Source organism: Aythya ferina, assembly GCF_964211825.1.
Source record: "Aythya ferina genome assembly, chromosome: 8".
NCBI lineage: Eukaryota > Metazoa > Chordata > Aves > Anseriformes > Anatidae > Aythya > Aythya ferina.
This window is the reverse complement of record NC_140304.1, coordinates 4,843,359-4,867,866: the sequence shown is the minus strand read 5'-3', so window position 1 is coordinate 4,867,866 and position 24,508 is coordinate 4,843,359. Positions and strand designations below refer to the sequence as shown.

Genomic DNA, 24,508 nt, shown 5'->3' with positions numbered 1-24,508 from the left:
TCTCGAACTGTTCCTCCACTCATCTCCATAGGCCAGGTAAGAACAACAGACCTTGTTCTCCCAACTCCCCTGCCAGACACACGGCTCTGAAACTGCAAAGCTGCAAACAGTGTAAGAGTGAACAACTCACTTGGAAAACGCAATCCTTTAGAGACTTGAGATGTAAAATTAGTTTCAAATACACATACTAGAATGTTCTGCATTAACTTGATCACCTCACAAAACAACTGCTATTTCCATTAAGTGACATTAAAAAAATTAATGCAATTAATGCAAATTAATGGTACAGCAATTCTACTTATGCTAGGCAATATTTTGAAATCATTCTACACAGCTAGAGCAGAGCAGCTTTTCAACAGTTGTATTGATACCAAAACCAGAAACATTTTTCTTAATATGAATTACAGTGTCACATCATGTGACAGGTCGTTTATACCTGGATGCGCAATTTTCACTTACGAGAGACATACCTGAGTAAAAATATTGTGAGTCTGGCTTAGAATCCACCTTCCATCAGCATCAGGAGCTACCAGTAATTTCAAAGTCCCTATGTAAACATCAGTACAGAGGGTCCAGAAGTGTGGATCATGTAAACTGTAAACTCCTTGCAACTGCTGCACCTAAAAATAAAAGCAACCTTTTTTTCTGAATTTTGTAACAGAAGAAAAAAAATGAAGGCAATATGACTTTTTACATCTAGTTCATCATCCAATTTGTGCTAATTCACTTAAATTCATTATTACTGTCACTGTGATTATAAAGCATTGAGGACAGGTACTATGTATGGGCCAATTTTGTATCTTGCTAATTTACATTCTGCATATATTTTCTTGAAACCATTTCTGAAAACAGTGGTGTCCAAGAAAAAAATCATTTAGTTGAATGCCCTCAAATTTAAACTGTGATTTTTGTAAACATGGGAATTCTCCCATTAAAAATTATAGAGATTCTAACTATTAATGGAAATGTATTAATATGCCCAATTCTAACAAAAATCCTTCAAATGATGTATTGTATTAACTTTGTAAAGGTGTTGTACATGTTCAGATCATGACATGGTAAAAGGTAAGTTAGACAGGAATACACCAGGAAAAGTCAAATCCAAAGTAACCTGCATACACACACACGTTCAATGTTACTGTGCATCACTTTCCTAAAGAAGGAACTAGATTTTGAGGGAGACAAACTACTCTGTACTAAACAAAAAACCATCATGCACTATCAGAACAAATGACTGAGAGGAAAAGCTTCAGGGTCCATTTTTTCTGAAACAACTTAGCAAGATTTAAAATACAGAGTTGAAGCTATACACAATTTATTTTTATCTTTCGGAAATCCTAAACTGCTATCTCCATTTGTCCAATCTAAGGAACCTTTCACAGGCATTACTGGAAAAAAAAATAAATCACAATATTCTCATATACGCTTGAGGTTCATTCAGTTAGTGGTTTGATCATATGCAAAATGGCCAAAGTGTACGAGCTCACCCTCTGATAGCACTGAGGCAGGGCGTTTTCCAGAGAAGGAGGAGTTCGCTGCATCAAAATTCCAATGGATTCTTTTAAAAGTGGAACAATGCTAAAAAGAAAAAAGGAAGTTAGCTATTTTCTGCAACTTTCAAAAGTTGCAGAACAAAGCAAAATGACATTCCTTAATGTTCCTGATTTTTTCTTTAGTTATTTCACCAGAAACTGAGAGAGCTGTCATAAAAACCTGCTACAGAAAGTAAAAGGACAGACAAAATTGCAGCGGTGTCTGGTTAAAGGCAAGATTACTTCTTCCCAGATTTCCCAGAGACATTTAGCAAATAATCACAAAACAGTGTTAACGCAATGGGGGTAAGTAGAATTTGGGATGAAATTTAAGCATCAAACTTATATGACAAAGTAGCTGATATGTACAGCTTAAAACCAAAACCTATTTCAATTGCAATCGCTTACAGCCAACCATAAAAATATGCAACTGAACTGGTTTTGCTTTGTGTCTGGTTTGAGGCATATTTTTCTTATGAACTAAGATAATAATGGGGAGGTCATAAAACAAAATTAGTATGCACTAGTCCAGCTATAACAAAGTTATTTTGTCAGAAAGACAGCTTAGCATATTCTTGAAGTGAACTAAGTGTAGGGTCTCATCCAACCTCAAGAATTTAACATTTGGAAGCAGTTAAAGGCTCCCTCCTTACTGCATCGTCTTGTTTAATCAGCAAACTAAAAAGACACTTAATACCTCTTTTTAAAAAAGAACGAACAAAAAAAAACAAAACAACAAACCACCAGGATACCAGTAAGCTGATACCCTCAAGCTACCACTACAAATTCACACTGTTATGCATTCGGTATGTTGACTTTTGTTTAGTAGCAGAGTATCATGCCTGGTTTGGTAGGGCACCCTAAAATTTTCAAGATGATGACAAACATTGATAGCCCAATACCAGAGCTTACTTAGGAATCTAGTTTCAAGAGCATAACAGTCGCCTAACGCTCTACAGCAAAAGCAATGATAAATTTAAGAAGCTATAAGCTCAATTGCAGTGTTCAACACTCATCACAACTGAAATACACAGAGCGATGGGACGAAAAGCAACCAGAAAGAAATTGAGAGATTAACTGGGCGTTGAGTTAAAGGAAACTGGAACAGCCTCATTTAAAACCTCATGCAGCAATGAAGAACTCACCGTACGGCCCAGCTGTATATTCCCAAGCAGCGAATGCTGTGACCTCACCATTCCTTTCTGTTTTTAAACATACGGTGCCACCCCTACATGGAAGCAGTGCCAGCTTACACAGCTTCAACTGCTCAGCCCACCCCTTGGCCAACCCTTAGCCAGGGTGGGAAGGAGTTCGAGGTTGCACAGCTCTTGTGGAATGAGCCACTGGGAAAACGAGCACCCTAAAACAAAGTGTCCTTGTAAACAGACCTGTTAGTCCAGCCAGATTCACTGCCTGATACCTGCCATGTCGCCTCACACAGCTGTGCTGCTACTGAGGAATCATTTCAGAAATAGGAAGAAGCAATTAGGGGCAAGCAGGAGATATTTCAACCTGACCAAGTCAAACACTGACAACTATTGCATTGCCAAATCTGTCTAAAGGAAGCCTAAGCTGAGTGTGACATTCTATGGACAGTGCATTACAGAAATATAGAGGAAAAGGGTCTCTTGTCAGTGGACCCATCTCACTAAACATCCATGTCACAAGCATTACATCAAAGGGAGCTGGAGCTGTCAATCCATTGCTGAATTGTTTCAGTTTCACTCACTAGTTAAAAACGCAACTTTGCTTCTTAATAAAGAGCTTGGAAGAACAACACATTTAAAAAAGTTCCAAATGCAATCTGAACATAAGACTTTTTGAACACAGACTATTGCCATAAGTTCAACAATTTCTAAAAGTTCTAACATTTCCATGCAAAGGCTTCAAACACACATGCTGCAGATTTTTTCCCAGAGGACGGACTAACAGAACGGAGAACGCAGGAACATGCCTTTTTTATTGCAATAGACTGCTACGGGGGAAAAAGCATCCATGAAGTCTGACCCAAACACGTTAGATTTGCTTAAATTTACAGTATTTAATAAAATTGATGCACATTATCTGATGGTGTGGAAAAGAATTGGGAAGCAGAAGATCTGGAGAGACAGCCCGCAGGAACACAGAACTAGCAGGCTGGGGCTGTTAACTTAACCCGCTCCAAAAAAAGAATTTGGTCAGTGAAACTGGTGATTCACTCTGGACACTCATTGAAAAGAGGAAGTTAAAAACCCATTAGAGTTCAGTTTTGCTGAAGATGTATTTAAACTTAAGATCTGCTTCATTCTGAAAGCCTTTTACCCTAATAGAACGATCTTCTGAGGTTGCGTCTATGCAATCAGCAGGACGTGCAGCAGCACCAAGTAGTTTGTCTTCGTGCCAGGCAACAGGCAGCAGTTTTAAGCAGTACATTGGAACCAGTAGTTCAGACTCAACCATTACACGAAAAGGTGAATGGTGAATGACACTCCACGGTATAGGCGGTGCAGTTTAGAAGATTGTCTTCCTGCTGACAAGGTTGCACCTATTCATGCTGCTGCAATGGCTCTACATCAACGCCTCCTGTACAAGTTTTTTGACAATAATGCTGCACAAATTACACTTTTATCCAGACTAAAGGAGAAACCCAAAAGCAGAGCGTTTAATTAAATGTCAACATCTTAAAAACCCAAAGAATACAGGCAAGTCAGGGAGTTGCTTGAGACGGTATGCAAAAGCTGAAACACACATAAGGTCGTATCTTCTTTAACTAGGAAGCTACTTCAGCTTCAAATTTGTCTTCTGCAAAGCTGAAAAGGCCAGAAGACAACAGCAATGATGTGATAGCTCTCACAAATGCTGTTGGAGCACGTAAGCCCATGCACAGATCTGGGTCCAAAGGGACACTTTCTCTCGCAAGGCAGTCACTCACTGCACACCAAACTAACGTGACAAGCTTTGGAATCCAGTTTTCTGATGTCTTTGACATTCCCTTGTTTCACGCATGCTGCTGAAGTAGAAAGTCTTTGATTAAAAACTGAAGTCCACACAATATGTTCTTTTCTCAAACTCTAACTAAACCCAGAATCACTTAAGCACCAGGAGGCACTAAGAACATTAGTTCCCTCTCATCTTCCCACTAGGAAAGAGGATCGTACCAAGCATGCTGAAGATGTGGTCAGAGATTTTGACTAAGCTTCCCCCCACAGCTATATTTTTTGATTAGTCATTAGTGAAAATGCACATAGCTGTTCTCCAGCAGCTTTTGCACTAGTTCTGTCCCCACCCCCCCCTTTTTCTAACTACAAACGAACTATCGAGGAAAATAATGTACAATTCTCACCAAGTAGAGAGTTTTTTCTCGCATAAGCAGTCTGTAAGCTGTGCTACTAAAGCAGATGAAACTTGACAATTGTCCCTAATTACCAAGCTTTAAATCTAAACTATCCCACTATTATACAATGCAATGGAACTTGAAAGAGACTAACTCAAATAAATCCCCGACAAAAGCCATAACAGTGAAAGTGACTTGTGTGCAAAACAAGTTAACAGCAGGAAAGCACATCACACTTTCACGTACAGAGGAAGCGAGAGAGGTGTTGAAGCAGATAAAACTCCTTGACATCTGATAAATCCACCCTGCCACTACTGCACACTGCTTGACTAACAACAGTGAAGCGTGAAAGCATCAGGATCTCGATCAGCTTACATCCCCTTCAGACAACACTCACAACCATGCCAGTCCCATCCTGTTTATGCCACCGCTTCTGTGAGCATACCTAGCATGACTGTGGCACTGGCATCAACTTACACAGCGAGACTGAAACCAACTCGGGGCAAAGTACCCTTTACAGTTATTGTAGTCAGATCACAAACAGGAAATTCATTTAGAGCTGTCAGCACTGCGTAAAATAAAGGATTCTTGTGAAAGATTTTTGTGGGAGGTAAGCAAACACTGCTAGGACCCAAGACCAGCTATGGTTATTCAAATGCTGTAGCTGCAAAATCTACAGCTGGATTTTAAAATCGCTTCTTTTCAGCCACCACCCACATCTGCAGTGCCAAGACTGTCAGCCTATTTCGGAACTAACTTTCATAAACCTTGTTTTAATTTGGCAATGGCAATTTTAACCAGTGTGCTCAGGACGAGGATCACAAGCCTGGTATTTACGTCTCCGATCTGAAGCGGTCTCTTCCCATAAAGCCAAAGCTGGCAGGTACTATTACCCTATAAATGAAGGCAGCACGTGCCATTTAGCAATGATGGCTCAAAACAACCCTAACAAGGAGCATGCTCATTTGGGGCAGTTTTGCAACTGAACGTTCCTTCTGTACCTTTATTTAAAAGTGAGGATAATCAGCTTAAAACTGCACACAAACCAAAAGCATTTACTAATAATGTTCATATTGTTATGCCCCAAATATTACAGGTATATGCCCCAAACAATCCAGGCATGCCCTCTCCCAAAGCTCTTCCATATTCTATCGTGCTCAAACAACTCTAGACTTAATGAGAAAATGATGTAACCACAGAAACAACTTCACGAAGTAAATTGCCTCGTTTCTTTGACCGCTTAATATGCAGTCTACATGCTCTACCCAAACTAGAATCACACTGAGTCTATGGTACTTTTCTAGAAAGATGTGGCTCTAATCTTGGTTTTGGACAAACTACTTGCTTCATACTGGAGTTGTGGCTTTTGTCTGATGAATAATTTCACATAGTTGATGGAAATACAAAAATTGCTTCAACATTTTATATTACATTTAGAAATCTTAGGCAAGAAAAAGAGCATTGAGTTTCACATATCGAGAGTGTTTTAGAGACTTGAGAAATTGTTCGTCTTTGACATTAAGTTATAGAGAAAACGTTCACTAAAAATCTCGAGTGACAACCTGAATAACTCTGAAATATTCAAGCTTTTTTTAAATTAAAAAGTCTTTAAACAAAATACCAGTTAAACAGACTTGTAGAACAAACATTTCCTACTTATGATTAATAACTAAATGGACACTTCCATGAGATAGAACACAAAGTAATAAAAGAAAAGAGATTAATCGGATGTTAGCAGTAGTATCAAGGAACACTTAAAAGGCTACAAAATACCTTCACCCCCCAGCTTCATAGAATTTGCCATTGATTTATGATGCGAAGATTTTTAAAGACTACAGGATATAGCCCTCCTACTGAGGAACCACAGGACTCTGCTTGTCAAGACTCAATAGACAGCTTAAAATAGAGAAAAAGCAAACTTTCTACAGTAGGTAAAATCATAATGAAATTTGAAAGGGAGAATTATCTGACTTTATGCCTTTGCCTCTCCAGATCAGAATAGCAGAATGCAGGCTGTTCTGCCTGCAGAAAAAATGATTCTAAAGCAAGGGAAGTAATAAATATTAACAGTATTTCTAAGGAATCCTACTGAAGATGGGTTTTTACTGGAACACAGAAGGCCATAGTCCACTAAAGCAAAGTGCTGACCTCATGTCTGTTACAGTCTTGAAAGAGCTCCCAAAGTTCTGCTTCTGCTAAGCTTTAGAGAACTGTATTTGTCGGTGAAAGCAACCTCAGGACCATCTCACACCGGATTTTTACTCTGCAGCCAGAATGTTCCACACTAACTCACAAGGAGTCAGGCAGAGAGTTAAGCCACCTGAGAGCAGCCTCAGTGAAGGATCACAGGAGCAACACAGCACAACAGTAGTTGACAATTTGCCCTAATTAGAGATGTTGTCTACAGGAAGGCTCAAGCATTTGAATTAAAAGCACTGCTTGACTTCTCTGAAGAGCTATCCATCAACTTTTCGTGCATCTACACAAGACAAAACAGGTTACAAGATAGAGGCTGTCCAGCTTTATATTGTAGAGAGGATCTCGTTAGTCATCCCACAGGTACTTCTGTGACTTTTTTTTTGTTGTTGTTTTGGCAAGCTTTGCCATCATTCAGAAAACGGAACGGTAATGCTAACTCACAGAGAGGTGCCCAACATTAAAGAAAGCAACTGATCAACAAATTGCTTGTATACAGATGAAGTTTGTTCAATCTTAGATTAAGATCAACATTTGCTCTCTGCACTTACATGCATTTGCTTTGACATTTTACTGGCCTTTTGGGTGCTGCAGTTTCATGGAAGGAAATAAGGACTTGTGTTCTGCTTTTATTCCCACTTCGAATACACAGGTACCACAGAAAAGAGTGTAAAACAAACAAACAAACAAAACACAAACAAGCAGCCCCCAAGGTCAGAATGAGGTCTCCCTGGAAGCAATTTCAGAAAACAAAATTTTTTTTTTTTTTTTTGTAAAATTTGAGACAGAGTTCAGCGAGATACATCTGATGATGGAAAAACACCTGTGCTTTAGGCAAATCAATCCTAAATGCTTGGCATTTGAGAACAAACAACAAAAGGTCAGCACAAGTGCTCAGAGATAGAATTTTGTCTCCTTTCTAATACCACAGACTTCAGTTAGACAGTAAAATTAGTCCCAGTTAACTTTCAGGTTATTGACACCCATCAAAGATTAGGCAGGGGAGATATAATTAGCCTAACAACCATAAAACAGAAAAAACCCTGTCAACACACACCAAAAAAGGCACTTCTGGAAAGAAGTCTCCCTCCCATATAACAAGCTGACAGCCAGGAACAAAAACATTTCCATACAGATTCTGACATTCCTGCTGCTTTCTTTTAAAGCTTCAGATGACTAAAAGGCATAGGAGAGGATCCAAGCTCAGGATTCTGCTTGCCCTAGGAGTTGGACTCGAGGATCCTTATGGGTCCCTTCCAGCTCGGGGTATTCTGTGACTCTGTTGGTTAACGTTAACAGCAGTAAGGAGAGTGCTGCCTAGCCTGGTGCATCAGCCAGTAAATAATAAAAGTAATGTAGAACCAGGGGCCTACATAGCTGACTAAAATGGAAACGGACGGTTTCACGTATGTGGATTCATGCAAGACAGCGTTGGAAGATCAACAATTAAATCTAACTAGTAGTGTATTTTTAACCAATCAGCTAACATACTCTTGTAAGAAGACCCAGTACCCAACAGCTTTTATGCAACCCTACTTGAAATCAGCAAAACTCTGTAGTCCCAGCTAGGGGAAAATCCTCAGACAGCATCAGAACTTTTGAACAATTACTTTATCTGACTAGCTTTTGTATCCCTGACTCAAAACTACACTTGTTTTACTACAGCCACAAAGAAAAGAATCCAATTTCCTAAACACCCATGTATAGGTCCACTTGTTGGTGCACGCATGTACTCCCATTCCACTCCATCTTATGGAAGGTGGTTTAATTAGAAAGAGGGAGATTTTATAGATGAGTGGGCTATTTTTTTTCCAAAAAACAAACAAACAAAAAAACCACAACCCACACACACAAATATTCTTTTTACTCTGGGCCCCTACTGTTACAACAAAAGATCTCCTTATGATAAAATTTGAAAAACAGTTTGAGTTATCTGTAAAAGAACACATTACACACATGGCATAGTGGAGAATATGGTAGAACAAACAATGGTGTTATGATCAGGAGCATAAATGAGAATTATTAAATACCACAAGACTATCAAAATATTGACTTGAAACTGTCAGTCATTTTGATCATTTTCTTCAAGTGTTTCAAATTCATTAGTAATTAGGTCTGTTGGGCTGCTTAAAAAACAAAACCTGCAATTAATCTTTGCTCCACTGCTGTGCCAGGATGTGTCAGTCAAAGAAACACAGATTTACTTCTGCTGACTATGATGCAAACGACTGCACTCAGACTTATTAAAGTAATCCTAGAGATCATTTACAGTGTTTTGGGCCAACAAAATAATGATACAGACCACGTTAAACATTAGGTCTGATATGGGGTCAAAGGACGCATCAAGTAGTGGAATTCTCCAGCCATTCCAGCATCGAACAGAGACCTCCACAGGGCCATCCTAGCTATGCTACAAGACCTATGAATAACTTTATTTTACAAACTTCTATTACAGAAGCTACAGTCTTCTTCCAAACTCTGTATGAGCAGAACAAAAAAGCAATCATTCACGTGGTATTTTTGGATCAACGCTCTGCATATGCTTTACTGTACACAAAGGCAGACCCTTAAAATACAATAGGTACAGAAATCAGTGTTCTACTTAACTGTTAACTATCAATAGCTTCTTTCCCCACGGCAGCCTACACACTTTCTTTCCAATTTTTGGAGATCTCAGTCACAGAATTGGTTTGCTAATAATTTGACCTTTACAAAATTACAGGATGTTTAAGTAAACCTTTTGAGTTTATATTCAAGTGGTAATTTCATAGTGACTGCTAGTACATGGATTTTTGTGTGCATTTAGTACCTGAAGCATGTTGGCCTGCTCTGATAAATAGGGAGATTCACATCAATAATTCTGCAAATGCTGCCATGCATGTAGCATAAACATGCCATATATGGTGTAAATGTAACTATGCAGTTAATCAGGTGACATTCTGCCCTATGCCACCATTGAAACAGGTGCCAGAAATGCCTCACAAACAGCATCACTGAACAAAATGTTTGCTTGTCCTATCAAATCCAAATAGATTCACATTTACAATGATCTTGGTAAGCAACAACAGGGAAAGCACAAAACTACTTGAAGCATTTCCACTAAATCTTAGAAGGAATAAGGATGTATCAGAATATAAATGCATAGGAAAAGACAACTCTCTCGAGGGAAAAAAAAAAAAAATGTAGTCTTGATTCATCAGGGACAAGGGCATGTCCCGTGCCAGCAGGCTCAACTCAGCTGCACTGAAGCCATTCTGCTCCATTTACTGGAGTACATCGGTTTACATAACAGTGTACTAAATACAGAGAGGAAGAGTTCTATGGTTTGAACCTGAAAGACATTTTTGTAGTATTTTTGTAATATTACACCAACAGGTGTAAAATATGCAGACTTAAAAATATGCAGACTTAAAAGCAAAAGCAGTAGCTGAAGAAAAAGAAAAACGAGGTAACATTTCAAAATACACCAGGACAGTTGCACAGAACAGAGGTAACATATCAATCTTGGAATAAAAGCAAGCATTGTAGAACATTAGCATAACAGATAATCCTTTTCTTCTGAGCTGTAATTGTTCAACTGTAACTAGCATTGAAAGTACAAGCAAGCAATTGATATCAGTACTTACCTTACGCCTATAAGCAATGCTATCAGCATTGAACAAATAGGATCTGCTATCATTAGACCATAGTTTTGCATCAATATAGCAGATATTATTACACCAATACTCCCAAGCGTGTCTGCAACAATGTGTAGAAATACCCCTGTAAGAGATTAATTTGTATCAATACAACTTGGTACTCTCGCAGCTAATGGAAGTATTTCAAAGACTCTGAAGAAGAGTTTCAAGAACTAGATAGCATGATTTGTACTTGTTGAATTCTTCATTTTTTGTCAAATACACAGAAAGCTTTCACAGAGTTTCAACATATCCTTAAAATATAAAGCACTTGAAGAAATTGTATTATTTTTTGCACTTAGCATAAAAGGGTGTGTCACAGCATGGCTATCAACTTAAGCAGTGATCAACAGATAAAGCTAAATTTCTTCATTCAATACCCACCTGAATTATTCTAAAGAAACTCATGTTCCCTTTACACTTACCATAGTTAGTACTGTATAAGATGATAAAGAATGTTAACAACACATCTGTAAAGCTTTGAAAGATGCTTCACTGGCAATACCTTGGAGAAGTTATTTGGCAAAGAGATTTAAGACAAATGACTCTGATAATTATATACTGCAGACATGAATAACTTCACTCTTATTTTGTGGCACATTGAGTTGAAAAACAAGTAATTGAGCACTTTGCAGCTAGCCACAACTTAGCCTTTGGAGCTCTCTGCTGGCAATAGCAAGAACAGACACTCAGAAACAGCTTTCTGAACACAAATGTTGGGACTCCAATAATACTCCCCTCCAGCCCCAAAATAACCCACAACTATAAATCAGCATTCTAGCGATGTTCCTACATTTTCATTTGTATTGGGTTTGGCTGGCATAGATTTAAAACTCTTCAGAGCAGGCCATATGGCACCAGGTATTAGGTTTGTTAGGAACTCACCAGTATTTTTGCTACCACTGAACAATGCTTGCACAAGCAGCCTCAGGGCCTTCTCTGTTACGCCCTCTGTCCCAAAAGCATGTAGGCTGGGGACAGACATGAGGCTGGGAGGGGACACAGCATGGACAACTGTCCCAAACTACCAAAGGGATATTCCATTTATTATAATAATTATTATTTAATATTTATGTTTATTCTATAACATCATGCTCAGTAACAACACTGAGTCTTTCCAAAGTAGCTGTTGCTCAGGGTCTGGCTGGGAGGTAGTAAGGGATTGCCTTTGCACCCACTCCTCCCAATTCCCCTTTAACTTTTTAAACTGCCTGTATCTCATCCCAAACTTAGTTCCTGTTTATACTCTTCTGACTCTTTCTCCTGTCCCACTGCAGGATGGGGACAAGTGAGCATCAGGTGGTTGCTTATTTGGCCAACCCAGCACAATACTGAGAAGTTAAATATACGTATCGATAAATAATTTTATTTTTTTTTCCAACTGTGATTCAGTTAAAATGTGCCTTCCATTTGGAAGTCAGTCTTTTCATATCTGTTGTTGAAGTACTGAATATACATAAACACAATGGTGGAAGATATAAACATTGGAAGAGGTTGAAAATGTTCCCTTTTAAGGACTACGAACAAGCCAGAAAATCACCCAATAAAAGAACACAGTATGTACATCTGGCTATGCCAGAGAAATACTTCTTACATGGTACAATTCTTTCACTCTAACTTTTGAATGCTTAAAAAAAAAAAAATCAAAGCTCAGAACTGACATCATCAGTAGTTTATATGCACTAATACTCAGGAGATTATGGACTCCAATTCCCCTTCAAGTGATTATAGCTTGAATGACCATCTTGTTTAAACCAAGTGTAATAGCTTGATGAAGTGACATTTTGATTCCTGAAGGGTTACTGAGCTTATTTATCCATCTGCATTTTTCAAATACAGCCTATCTTAATAATGGCACTCTTTCCACTTTCCAAGGCATACATTTCAATTCAGCATCTTAGGTTTCTGCTTTTAACCACTCTTTCCTAGTTTTTTCTTCTTTGATTTTTCAACATCATAACAGAAGTTGAATCCCAGTTTTGGGCTCTCCATTTTAAACTGTGTTGACAAAGCATTACGTCTATACTTCAGTGAATGTCTCAATGCCCAGTCACGCACACAGTAAGGCACTGGTCTGTTCACATGTGAAATAGGACTTCACAGAACAGCTCCTCTAAGAAAGAGGTAGCTTTTACCCAGAGGCACGCTCTGAAATAGACGAGCAATGGACACTCACAGGCAGACCACAATAAACTAATAAATCACTATATTTCTTCTCATACCTTGTAAGATCTGCTTGCTGGAACCAGTCATCCCTTCAAGAGAATGGTCATCTGTGAAGACAATGTTAATATTGGCATATTAACCTACACAACGACTCGCTCCAGTTGTATATTTAGTTATGGTCTTCCTTTCTGAAGTTTCTTACTCAGAGAAACTGCTCGCTATGACTAGATTTTGCTCTAGCAATGCAATAATCAAGTCTTAAAACATATTTTTAAAGAAAGCACCGCTTTGCACAATGATCTTTTATATAGAATATACACACACCAAAAATATATAAATAAAAAGACCAACATATATTTATTTAACAAAAAAGTAAGAAACAAAATCTTCCTAATACTTAGCAAAAGAAGCCTTCTCAAGAATACAAGCCATACATACAAGCAAAAAGAGTACTATCAATAAATACGCTAACAAGGAATATTTCCATCAAGAAAGCATTTACATGTTATATAAAACAAGACAGATAAGACAGAGAAAGTAAAATTAAGAATTAAGTCAAAAAAAATCCTCTCATTCAAGTAGATTAAGGCCTCTGTGGAACAAGTCAGAAAAAATCTCCTAAGAAAAAAACTGTCATAGGATAGCAAATGACTTCTAGTGAGCATATATAATAGTTTATGCAAGAATCAAATCGTTCTACTGAAGAAAGGTGGGGAGAATGTGGAGAGAGCAAGGACCACACGAGAGGGAAGTTAGCAAAGCATCTTAATGTTGTCTGTTAATTTTCATCAAAAATTGAAATAAAGCACTTAATATTATTATTATTAAATTATTATATTGCTGTTGCATACATACTCATATTTTGCTTGCACATAAAATTAAGGTGAATATTCAAAATATAAAGGTAAATTAAAACTTATAAAAACTAACACTGCATAGAGCACAAATAAAACAGCACTTAGCAAAACAAACCACAAGACAGGCACTGGCGTAGCTTCATTAAATATGAGGTGTGCTATTTCCTTGTTTGCTTACAACAACAAGCTGCCAGCATCTCTCTTCTGTTCAGAAAAATCAATAATGCCACATTTAAATATCCAAGTCAAGACATGGTCTATGACTTTAAGCACTTACCATGACAATAGTCCTGACCATGAGAGTGTCCATGGCTATGGCTGTGGTCATGACTGTGTCCATGTTTATGTTCGTGGCTGTGACCGTGACCTCTGTGACTGTGTCCATGGCTGAGACCACCATTAAACAGAGAATGGCTGTGTTCATGCCCTAGAAACAAATTAGTATAAATTTAAGTGCCAAATAGAAGCATGCTTACATTTGTCTCTAAGCTACTTAAAACATATTCATCTTTTAGGTCACTTCAATGTGTGGCTTTAAATAAATTAGAATAAAATTAACACAAGCTGTTCATATCTAAACCTGTGCTGTGTAGCCATGTGATATGCATATCTGATTTGAAAAGTCAAATATTTTTATACATTCCTACTTCTGAAACAAGTTGTGTTATTTTTAACACAACTCAGTTCATGTACAAAACTAGATACAAACACATTAAAAACAGCTAAAGATTGGAAACTGGCTATTATTCACACATTAAAAATTAAAGCTTAAATTGCTGCTTAAAGTCCATAGACTATTTTATACTATCAGTTTATATGTTAAGCTGAAATAGCTACCAATTAGCTTGGTGGAAAAAAAAAAAAAAAAGAATGTTTACCGTATACAGTTAGGGAAATTCTGCATTTAAAGTTCAAAAGACCTTAAATTGAGAAGTACTTGAATCTTCATCCTATAACTAAAATTTGTTTCAGACATTTTGCTCATAAAGACCCTGCCTAACTACAGCCTAATTTTGTCCAGAAGATACTCTGCATCTCTCTTCCCATAAGGTGCAGTAGAATTCATGTTCCAGAATGCAGATCCTGGAGTTCCAGAGTTAATGGGTGGGAACTATGTGAGAATACATGAGTTACAGTAGTAACTAGGGCTGGCGTTAAAATATGAACGTCAACACTGCAACAAGTCCCGTATATATATCACATATACATTTCAGGATTGCCACTAAAAAGACCTAAAAATGTAATCCCGGGGCTGTCACTGAAGGATAATAGGGTTCTGGAACACAGGGTTCTAAGGAAGTAAACAGCACTGAAAATTACAGATGTCCTACCAGAACCGTGGGAATGCCCATGACCTCCATGCTGAAAAACAAATATTCCTATAAGGTTTACAATGAATCCCAGTATAGAAACCGGAAGAAGTCTCTCATGATGCACATCAGGAGGCTCCAGTGCCCTCTAGGAAAAATCAAAAACAAAAAAGAAAAAACAAAAAGCAATGATGATGTTTTTACAGTCTTGTCACATTATTAAGGTAGCACAAAAGTGCTTAGACACAGGAGCACTCCCATACAAACAAGTATACAGAAAGACATAATTAAGAATTACTCAGGACTTCCAATTTCTGAGATGGTGCACAGACTAATTCTTATTGTCTGAAGTTGAAGTTTTATAAATAAAGTTGTGCTGAGAATATTTTAATATACTTTCAATCTAGCTAGCATTGACTGTACGATTTCATTCTCCTGTGGGATTCAGCTCTAGAACATGCAAAAGCATTTTAACATTACACGGATTGCCCGAATAACATAAATAATTTCCAGGAGTCTAAAAAGCTTTTTCCTTCTTTGGAGAGTGGGGATAAGGGGAATGAAACAACAGATGAGAACAAATTGTGGTTTTGTTTGTTTTTAAACTTTAAAATCTATATTCAAAAAGCTTTAGAAAAAAACAAACAAACAAAAAAAAACAAGACATAGGACTGTCCTGGTTTCAGTTAGAACAGAGTTAATTTTCTTCCTAGTAGCTGGTAGAATGCTATGTTTTGGCTTAGGATTAGAAGAGTGCTGATAACACCCCGATGTTTTAATTGTTGCAGAGCAGTGCTTACACCAAGCCAAGGACGTCTCAGCTTCTTGCTCTCTCCTGCCAGCGGGCAGGCTGGGGGTGCAGCAAGAGCTGGGAGGGGACAGACCCAGGACAGGTGACCCAAACTAGCCAAAGGGGTATTCCATCCCATATGGGGTCATGCTGAACAATATATAGGGGTGGCTGGCCGGGGGAGGGGGGCCGGACTGCTCAGGGTTAGGCTGGGCATCAGTCAGCAGGTGGTGAGCAATTGCATTGTGCATCACTTGTTTGTACACATTATTAGTAGTAGTACTATTATCATCGTTGTTATTATTATTATTGTTATTTTCCTGTCTTAATAAACTGTCTTTATCTCAACTCACGGGCTATACTTTCCCGTTTCTCCCTCCCATCCCAGAGAGGGAGGGGGGAGGGTGAACAAACGGCTGTGTGGTGGTGTTTAGCTGCCGGCCAGGTTAAACCACGACAAGGACTAACACAATTTGAATCTGGAGCTAAGTGCTGAAGGATGTAAACTGCTACTGAAAGGAGAGAAAAATGTTCAACATCCATCCACAGGGATGAAAGGTACAGGCAACAGAAAAACAATGAAACTTTCAGCAGATGAAAAATTTTGAAGTGACAGGGAGAAAAGGGGTCATCATCACAAAAAAAAAAAAAAGGGAGTACTTGCATGGGAGCTAAGACCAGCAGGAAGGCAATAATGTTTCAACATCACCACTGGAAGGGTAAAGAGTATTATTCAATTTTTCTAGTAAGCTTTGCTGCTGCTTCTAGATTTGGACTCAACTTTTCCCAATATTTTAGGAAAATTCTCAGCTGAATCATTTTATTAAAAAAAATCCAGAAGTGTCCTTATAAGAACTCAAACTATCACCACTTGGCATTTGTATCAGACGTGAAGATTTGGAAAACAATGCTCTTTCTTTGAGTTATCCAAACTTCTTCACAGAATGTGTATCCATTTCTTATGATTAACTTCTCTACTCTGTATGACAATCTTTGGCCTTTCATTCTTGTCTTCATCTGGCCTTTAACAATGAAAAATACGGATCTGTCTAGATATACTATGCACTGGTTGAAAAAGGACAGCGTCAAGATGACAGCACCTTTACACACCATCAAAACACTATTTAAGAAGCTCGTACTGCTACACTGGGTTTATGTCACAAAACAGCAATTTCAGATGGCCCAAAACACTGTTCAGATCCCACATCTTTAAGGGGTGATTTCAGTAATTTTATCCCCATTAAATACACTCTACACATAGAAATTTGTATCAAATAGAAAAGTGAAAATTGACAGAGTAGTTTGCATCATTACATACCTCAACACCTTCAGAAAATATAAAGAATGCTGTGAAGATGAGGAATAAACCGTTTACAAAGCCAGCAAGTACTTCTGCTCGGACGTATCTGCAAGAAACAACAAAGAACAGCAGTTATGACTACCTCCATTTAACTGTTGAAAATGAAAAGTGAAACTTAGAAACTGGAGTACAAATTTCTAGTTCTCAAACAATTGAATTACACAGGGAATTTCCAAATGAGGACAGAGTATAAAAGCTACAGATAATTATATGAAATTCATTATTTTCTATGTTGACAGAAATTTCACCATTACAACAAACTTTTACTCAACTTCCACAGGTGTTTTAAAACACAGCAACTCTGAGATCACTTGGAACGTAACAGTAATAAAACAATGAAGCGATAAGTGGAGCAAGTGAAAGCAAAGCTGGTACAGAGAATTGAGCAAGACAGTAACTCACAACAACCCCAACCCTCAGCCCACCAGTCTAACTTAAGTGTTCTAGTTAGGTCCACAGCCCCAACTGCAAAATCAGCCAGAGCTTGCCTCTGCAGCCATTACCTGACCTGGATGAAAGAAAGCTTTTGATACTTCCCATTTAAGATAATCTGTACTGGAAGTTATGATATAAACGTATATCTGGAAACCATGATTACAACTTTTACTTAAACGTTTACTTAAGAATGTTGATATAAAGTTTTGTTTAATAAAAAATTAGTCATACATTGATTTGTTTCCCCTTTAACGGGGGGGTTAGTAAAGGTCTTAACTAAAACAATTATTTCAGCTACTAAATTTCTCCAATGAAGAAAGAGCCAGGTTACATTAACATATAATTCCAGTGTAGGAAACACCAGACTTAATATATGGTGGCTGTACTCTAATAAATTGAACATAAGCTGTTTAAATACAGGGCAGTAATTAAGACAGAACCTGCCTTCGTTGCAGTTAGTTCATGGCAAAATCAATTCTTCCTAAGCTGATTTCTAGGTATACCAGAATTTCCACCTTAATTAAAGAGTGTTTTGAGTCCCAAACCACACGGTCCATGCTTAGGCAAGACAGCTGAAGCTAAATGCTGACATTCAGGTCAGTAACGCTACGGGGAATGCAGCAACCTGTGTTACAGCTCATTTGCTGTTAATTAATTAGCATCACAGATGAACAATATTATATCACCAGTATTGTTTTACAGGGCACAGTGGAACCAAGTTCCCTTGACACAGAACCACTGCAGCAACTATATCCACGAAGGGCAGTGTGGGCTGACATTCCTCAGCCTAGAGGACAGCACAGCTGTTCCTGGCAGCTGTTAAGGGCAGCCACAGCCCTGGCAGACACCTGCTGAATGCTGCTGGTTCTGCAAGGCAGAGTTTATAATTTCAGTTTATAATCTCCAGGATCCCCTGTAATGTACCTCACTGCACCATGCAGGCAAACCCATGCTGTAGTTGGTCATGATACACCGGTGCTGTACACGTGGCAAAGCACGGAAGCTTTTTGCTGCCTAACCTGTTTGCACTAGTATTGTTGCAGAGCTCTTAGAAGTGAAACGTGCTCGCCAAAAGCAACACCTCTACATTTTTTCCTGTTTTAGGAAGGTGTCCATATTAAAGGTTTAAATAACTCACCCTAAAAAGCACGTTTTCAATATAACTTTTTCTTGTTCTGCAAAAAGAGGTTTTGTGTATACAGTGAAAAATTCCCACCTAGGTATTTACTGAAGTACATTAGAGTAACAGCTTGAAGTCTCTTACCCATATGAGAAAGCATCATTTGACCTCCACTTCGAAATAACGGAAGCTGCTAATCCAGCCAATAGAGCAGTGCAGTCAAAAAACATATGAAAAGAATCTGATATTAAACCTAAACTGGAAAAGAACAGAAAAAACAAGTTATGCTGGGTATGAGAAAAAGAGAACATTCAGTCTTTTGACTAGCAGAATACTCAGCCAGCCTCAGGCACAGCTCTGCTAGCACAAGGCAGAAACCCCCACCAGACGGCCTTCGAAAGTCTGCTGCCAGAGCTGCTTCTGTCAGCCTCGTGAAGGTGCTTTGCAGGACTGCTTAGAGAAAAATCCTCCTAGCATCTGATGTCGGGGTGAGCGGTGTGGGAGGGTGTTCTGCTGACACAAACCAAAGCCCCTGCAGTAGACACACTCACAAATATTTTGGAATTCTGTTTATCAATACCAAGTAACGACAGCCATGGTGGACAAGCCAGGTTCATCCGTTTTCTCTGACAGAATTCCCCCACAAGGCACACAGCATTACTGTAACATAAAAAAAACCTTAAGTCTACCAAAGAACTCAACTTCTACTTTTTACCACCTCAATTAGAAAACAGTTAAGAAAAAATCAATTTATGTTGCATGCTTTCTAAAGATCTTGATCTATTTCACCCAGTCACAAAGCATTTTTCAACTCTTCCAGCAAATATTTATGATCTGTATGAAACTATTATAGAGTTTTGGATCACCAACTATATATATACACACAACACACAAGACTTTATTTTCTTGATGCAAGTTCCCTTTGTCACAGCTCTACTGGTTGTACTTCCTGACAAAAGTTTCATAACCAGAAAGATGCTGTTAATCAGAACTGTTGTCATGGATATACCCACGGACTTCAGATATTCAGATATTCAGACCACAATAAAGATTTCAAAAGAAATCAACACAATGTCTCAGCAAAGCCTCAACCTAAACAACAGGAGTTTTGAATTGGAAGAAAATTTTCAAATAAATGCAGCTCATTAATGCTATTAATGATACAAATCCTTACAGCTGCCAGAAATACATGCCTTCAGTGCGTGGACAGTTCTCAGAATAGAAATTCACTTACATAGTGTGACCAAATATTTTTATATATATATATTATATTAATATATATATATATATATATATATATTGATATATATATATTAATATCAGGGACAAAACAGAAAGCAGTCTGTTTTTCAAGTTGCATTAAAGATCTGGTATATCCTGGAGAGCTTGGTCTAATAGCTGATACAGAATATAGAAAAGTTTACCAAGAATTTAACTAGCATTAAATAAGTGCCAATTTCAAAATGCTCCATAGGATGAAGAGTTTCTGAGAATGATTATTTCCATTCATTTTGCTCTTGTAACAAGTCTGTTGATTCTCCAGTTAGCTTTTCAGGGTAGCTATGACATTTAAGTGCTTAATACCTTCTCTAGGTAAAATCTTAATTTCTGAACATTGATGTGCTATCTTTTCAATTCTTTAGCTTTAATCCCCACCCACAGAAAAAGTTTAAGTCCATTTTTCTCTTTCAAGAAGGAAAACTAAAAAGAAAACACCACCGTGACTGAGCTATTTTGACTAAAAGATTCACTTCACCTCCCAAATTCAGCTGGTCAATGGGTAACAACAGGCAATTAGCTGCTAAGGATCATCCCTAGTATGGACCAGAACCACCATAAGGTGCTTCTGCTACAAGCCAAAAAATCTTAACAGAAGATATATCCACACTGACACGAAGGATAGACCACCAGCACAGCACATGGCTGAGATGTGCTATTTCAGCAAGTGTACAGAAGAAGGTAAGGCTCCTCCTCAGTGACCATATAAGCAAATTTGGTAGCAAAGTGCACACATACAAGCTGTATTTAAATACTGGCCCCATATAAGTTTATGAAAGTAGTTTTTTACACATAGTCAAAAAAATGGGTTTAAAGATTTTGCTGTTGAGTATATATTATATGCAGTGTATGTGTAAGTTAACAGGAACTTTTCTGGTGAAGACTACCATTAACACCATCTACAAAAGCAATATTCCCAAATGCATTTTCAAATGTGATACTTTGGAAGAGTTTTCACACACAGATAATTTTAATGTCTATAGCCAAAAAAAAATAAAAAAAAAAGATTCAGCCATGATAAACATTTGTAAAATTGAGCAATGTATGCCTGTGACAAAATAATTTAGGCCTGTAAAGACTGAGATCTTCTATTTATAATTTTAGTTCACAGTCTTGGAATTTTTGACAATAGTGAAGTCTACTTCAGCACAGCAGTTTTCCCCTCTGGCATCTTATTTCAGAGCTAATGCTTTATCAGATACAAAGTGCTAAGAATTTTCCTTTGATGTTCATTCACACTGCAGCAACTTGACACTTCCTACAATTAGGGCAGGCTGAAAAACAGAGTTCCAGTACACATTCTACAGATCATATTCTCTTTTGCCTGAAATAAAAGAACTGCAACAAGTATTTTCCTTAAGTTCTTTTGACTGCTACATACCTGCTTCATGTTTACATCCATTTACGTAACACTATCAATTAGATTTGAGTTACTCAAATCTGAAGCAATCTTAAGCAACAGTAATCTTCATGGAAAGTTTGTTTTCCATTTTTTTTTTTTTTAAACTTTAAATAATGACACTACCAAAGCATATTTTAAACTTATGAATGTATTTGTACCTAGCAACCACAAGCTGGTTATTGATGGTTCCCTCCAAGTATGAAATTAATTTACTGAGTTTGCTACAGGTGTCTGCTTCTTCATTTTGCAAAGTTTAATGATAGCAATCATTTGCTCTTTTTGCTGGTGATCACCATACCTAACTGGAAGCAGTTAGACTGGAATGTGTCTGCACTGAAATCAAAGCAAACAACTACCTGTTCCAGCTGTGCTTTCAGGTAAATGCATTCAAGTTAACTTCAGTTCAAAAGTGATACAATGGTGTTAAAATAATGATGAGCCACAGCTTGTAAACCTTACCCGTCCTTATATCCTTCCCTTATCAGCTACAAGGTTTTGACCAGAAGATAAACATTTTGTTCTAGAAGCTGAAGGAAGCAGAGGCTGAAAGACCACTTGTTAAATGGTTTAGTTTAATGGCCAGTGCAGAGTTAAAATTTTGTGTGACTAACTCAGAAGTTTAGCATGCTGCTTTACCCTACAAAGGTCAAAGCAACTTATGAATTAAGTCAGTAGTTGTATCACTGTATGTTGTATATAAACGGGATTTTAAACTGCAAACAACAGTTGTCAAACTGGACTGAATTACCAATCATGAACAGGCTGTGCAAGTAGGCCTCAGTTTGCAGTGATTACGAAATGGCTTTTTTGTACAGTCCCTCAGGAAAGAGAAACGTCTAAGGACTAACTGCTACTGAAACAAAGACAAAACCACATCAGCTCTATAGCCAGAAACCATACAGCAGAAGATCATGGCAATGCGCTCAAACCTGCAAGAAGACCACAGGTGCAACACCAGCACAGCTGAGCTGCTTTCAGGACTGAAACTAACATCTCCGAGTGCACAGAGCCACGTGTATTTATCACCATGGGTCAGGACAGACTGTGTCTGCGACACATTTCACTACACGGCATAGACACGCTCAGTATTCGAGGTACAGCAATAAATGAGTCAGCTGCACAAAAGACAGGAAACTTGGTAAGAGTTATTTTAGTAATCTAGCAATCTGATTGCATCTGAGATTTCTTTTAACGACCTGTGAATTAAAGAGACAAAAAAGTGGGTGTGAAGTGAAGGTAAACAAGTGATCCAGTTAAGCAGTAGTAACACGGGGATGTATGCAAAACTTCCACCAGCAGCAGAACACGTCAACCAGAGCATGATCTAGCAGAATCCCTGTAGTCACACATACCGTGTCTAAGAGAGGACACTTCCACAGCTGATTTAGTAGCACAAATGCATGTGCAGTAAATATTTTAAAATAGTAGCAGACTTCACTTCAACTAACTAAGTTCTCATCTAGGAAAATCCGTGCTGTTGTCTGTCCTTCAAGAACATCAACATTCCAGACTATTTGTAAGAGGCTCATATAACTTAGATCCTGGTTTTGTGATTTAAGAAACAACTCAGCAACTCGGTAAACAAAACCTAAGAAGAATATAAGAAATAATCAAGAAGAAAAATGAAGACTGAAGTATTTTAGAACTTAACAACAATTTTGGGGGCTGAAATCATAGATTTTATTTCAAAATATGAAAAGCCCAGTCCTGGCAACCTACTTACATTTGAATGGATAAAGGCATATTTTTCAGAATCACGATCAAACAGAAAATCCATTGCCTATGGAAGCCAAGGGAAGAATCATCTGAACAATCACAGCAGTTTTTTGCAGTCTTACCGTCTCTGTCTCACTGACATCGTTAAGGACACTAGTGAGAACAGAATTCAAGATCACCTTCACCATGCTTCCAACAGCATCATGCACCCAAGACAGGTGCACTGGAATAAAGAGCTGCTCCAAGATGATACTGAAACCCCCTAGGTCTACACCTGAACCATTTAGAAAAAAAATCTTCCCATCTCCTGAACTATTCAGAAAAATACTCTTACTCAGACTACGCATACTAATAGTCCACACACAATTTGCAGAAGTGAACCAACAAAGTCAAACTTAAGTACATCTGAGACAGTCTGCAGAGTGCCAAGAGAGTCTGTGCTCCAGACAGCACTGGGTTCTCACTAGCATTACAGTAGCTGTTACTGTAAACAGTGTTAAGGACCTGATTGAACAATTTGAGAGAATTAGAAAAGTATGGTAAGTAGTAGGATGCAACTGTTTCCAAACAGACATTGCTCATTAGGACTCTTAATCAAGTGTCTGAGTAATCTGTGCCCATACTGCAGCTTTTGATAAGGATCTCTGGTTCCACGCACAGGGACAAATTGCTGGGCTTAAGACATTCCCATGGCAGTCAACTGATGTGCGTATGGACTTGTAAATGTCACCATAGAGTAACACCTCTGTTGAGAACAAAGCACGTGATGAAGATGCCACGTTACCTGTTCTCTACCTGTAACGCCGCACAGCAGTTCCTTCACATGCCCCAATTATGTTTTAATACAAGTTTTTTCAGCAGCAGTTTAACCCAGTCCCTCCATCTTTTACACCTCTGTGGATTTATGTGCCGCTTTTCTATACCTGCAGGCTTTCATTCCCGTTTCTCTCAGAGCCGGGACAGTCGGCGCGGTGCCGGTTATGCCACCCAGCACTTACACGCTGCCATCCCCAGACGAAGGATCCCTGTGGCAAGCGGTCAGAGCCGCTGACAGGCGCCTGCGGAGCCGCCGCATCCCGCCGGGGGCCCTGGCGGAGCGGAGCCGAGCCCAGGCCCGGCCCGGCCGGCAGCAGACGTGGCAGCCCCAGCCCCCCCCCACCCCCAGGGCGGTACCTGTTGCTCCAGATGCCGTAGAGCAGCTCCACGAAGGCGAAGGAGAGGTTGAGGCAGAGGAAGAAGAAGAGGTTGCGGGAGGTCCTGTCGGCCAGGATGGACCTGCGCGGGGACACGCGGCGCGTCACGGCGGGGGCCTCGGCCACAGCCCCGGCCTCGCCCCCCCCCCCCCCCCCTCACCGC

The 24,508-nt window shown here is 38.7% G+C and overlaps 1 protein-coding gene across 2 annotated transcripts in view; it reads right to left on the bottom strand.

Moving 5' to 3' along the window:
• SLC30A7 (solute carrier family 30 member 7) overlaps positions 1 to 24,508 on the bottom strand; it is a gene marked incomplete at its 5' end in the record, with an annotated part of 29,876 nt that overhangs the window by 4,974 nt on the left and 394 nt on the right. The window contains 9 exons of one of the 2 annotated variants that reach the window (XM_084528610.1): positions 471 to 620; positions 1,488 to 1,578; positions 10,668 to 10,803; positions 12,941 to 12,991; positions 14,019 to 14,168; positions 15,073 to 15,199; positions 17,160 to 17,247; positions 18,901 to 19,009; positions 24,326 to 24,427. In XM_084528610.1, coding sequence (XP_084384736.1) covers positions 471 to 620; positions 1,488 to 1,578; positions 10,668 to 10,803; positions 12,941 to 12,991; positions 14,019 to 14,168; positions 15,073 to 15,199; positions 17,160 to 17,247; positions 18,901 to 19,009; positions 24,326 to 24,427 — 1,004 coding nt within the window. Of the gene's footprint in view, positions 1 to 470; positions 621 to 1,487; positions 1,579 to 10,667; positions 10,804 to 12,940; positions 12,992 to 14,018; positions 14,169 to 15,072; positions 15,200 to 17,159; positions 17,248 to 18,900; positions 19,015 to 24,325; positions 24,428 to 24,508 lie in introns of both variants that reach the window. The other variant, XM_084528611.1, reaches the window with a different exon arrangement.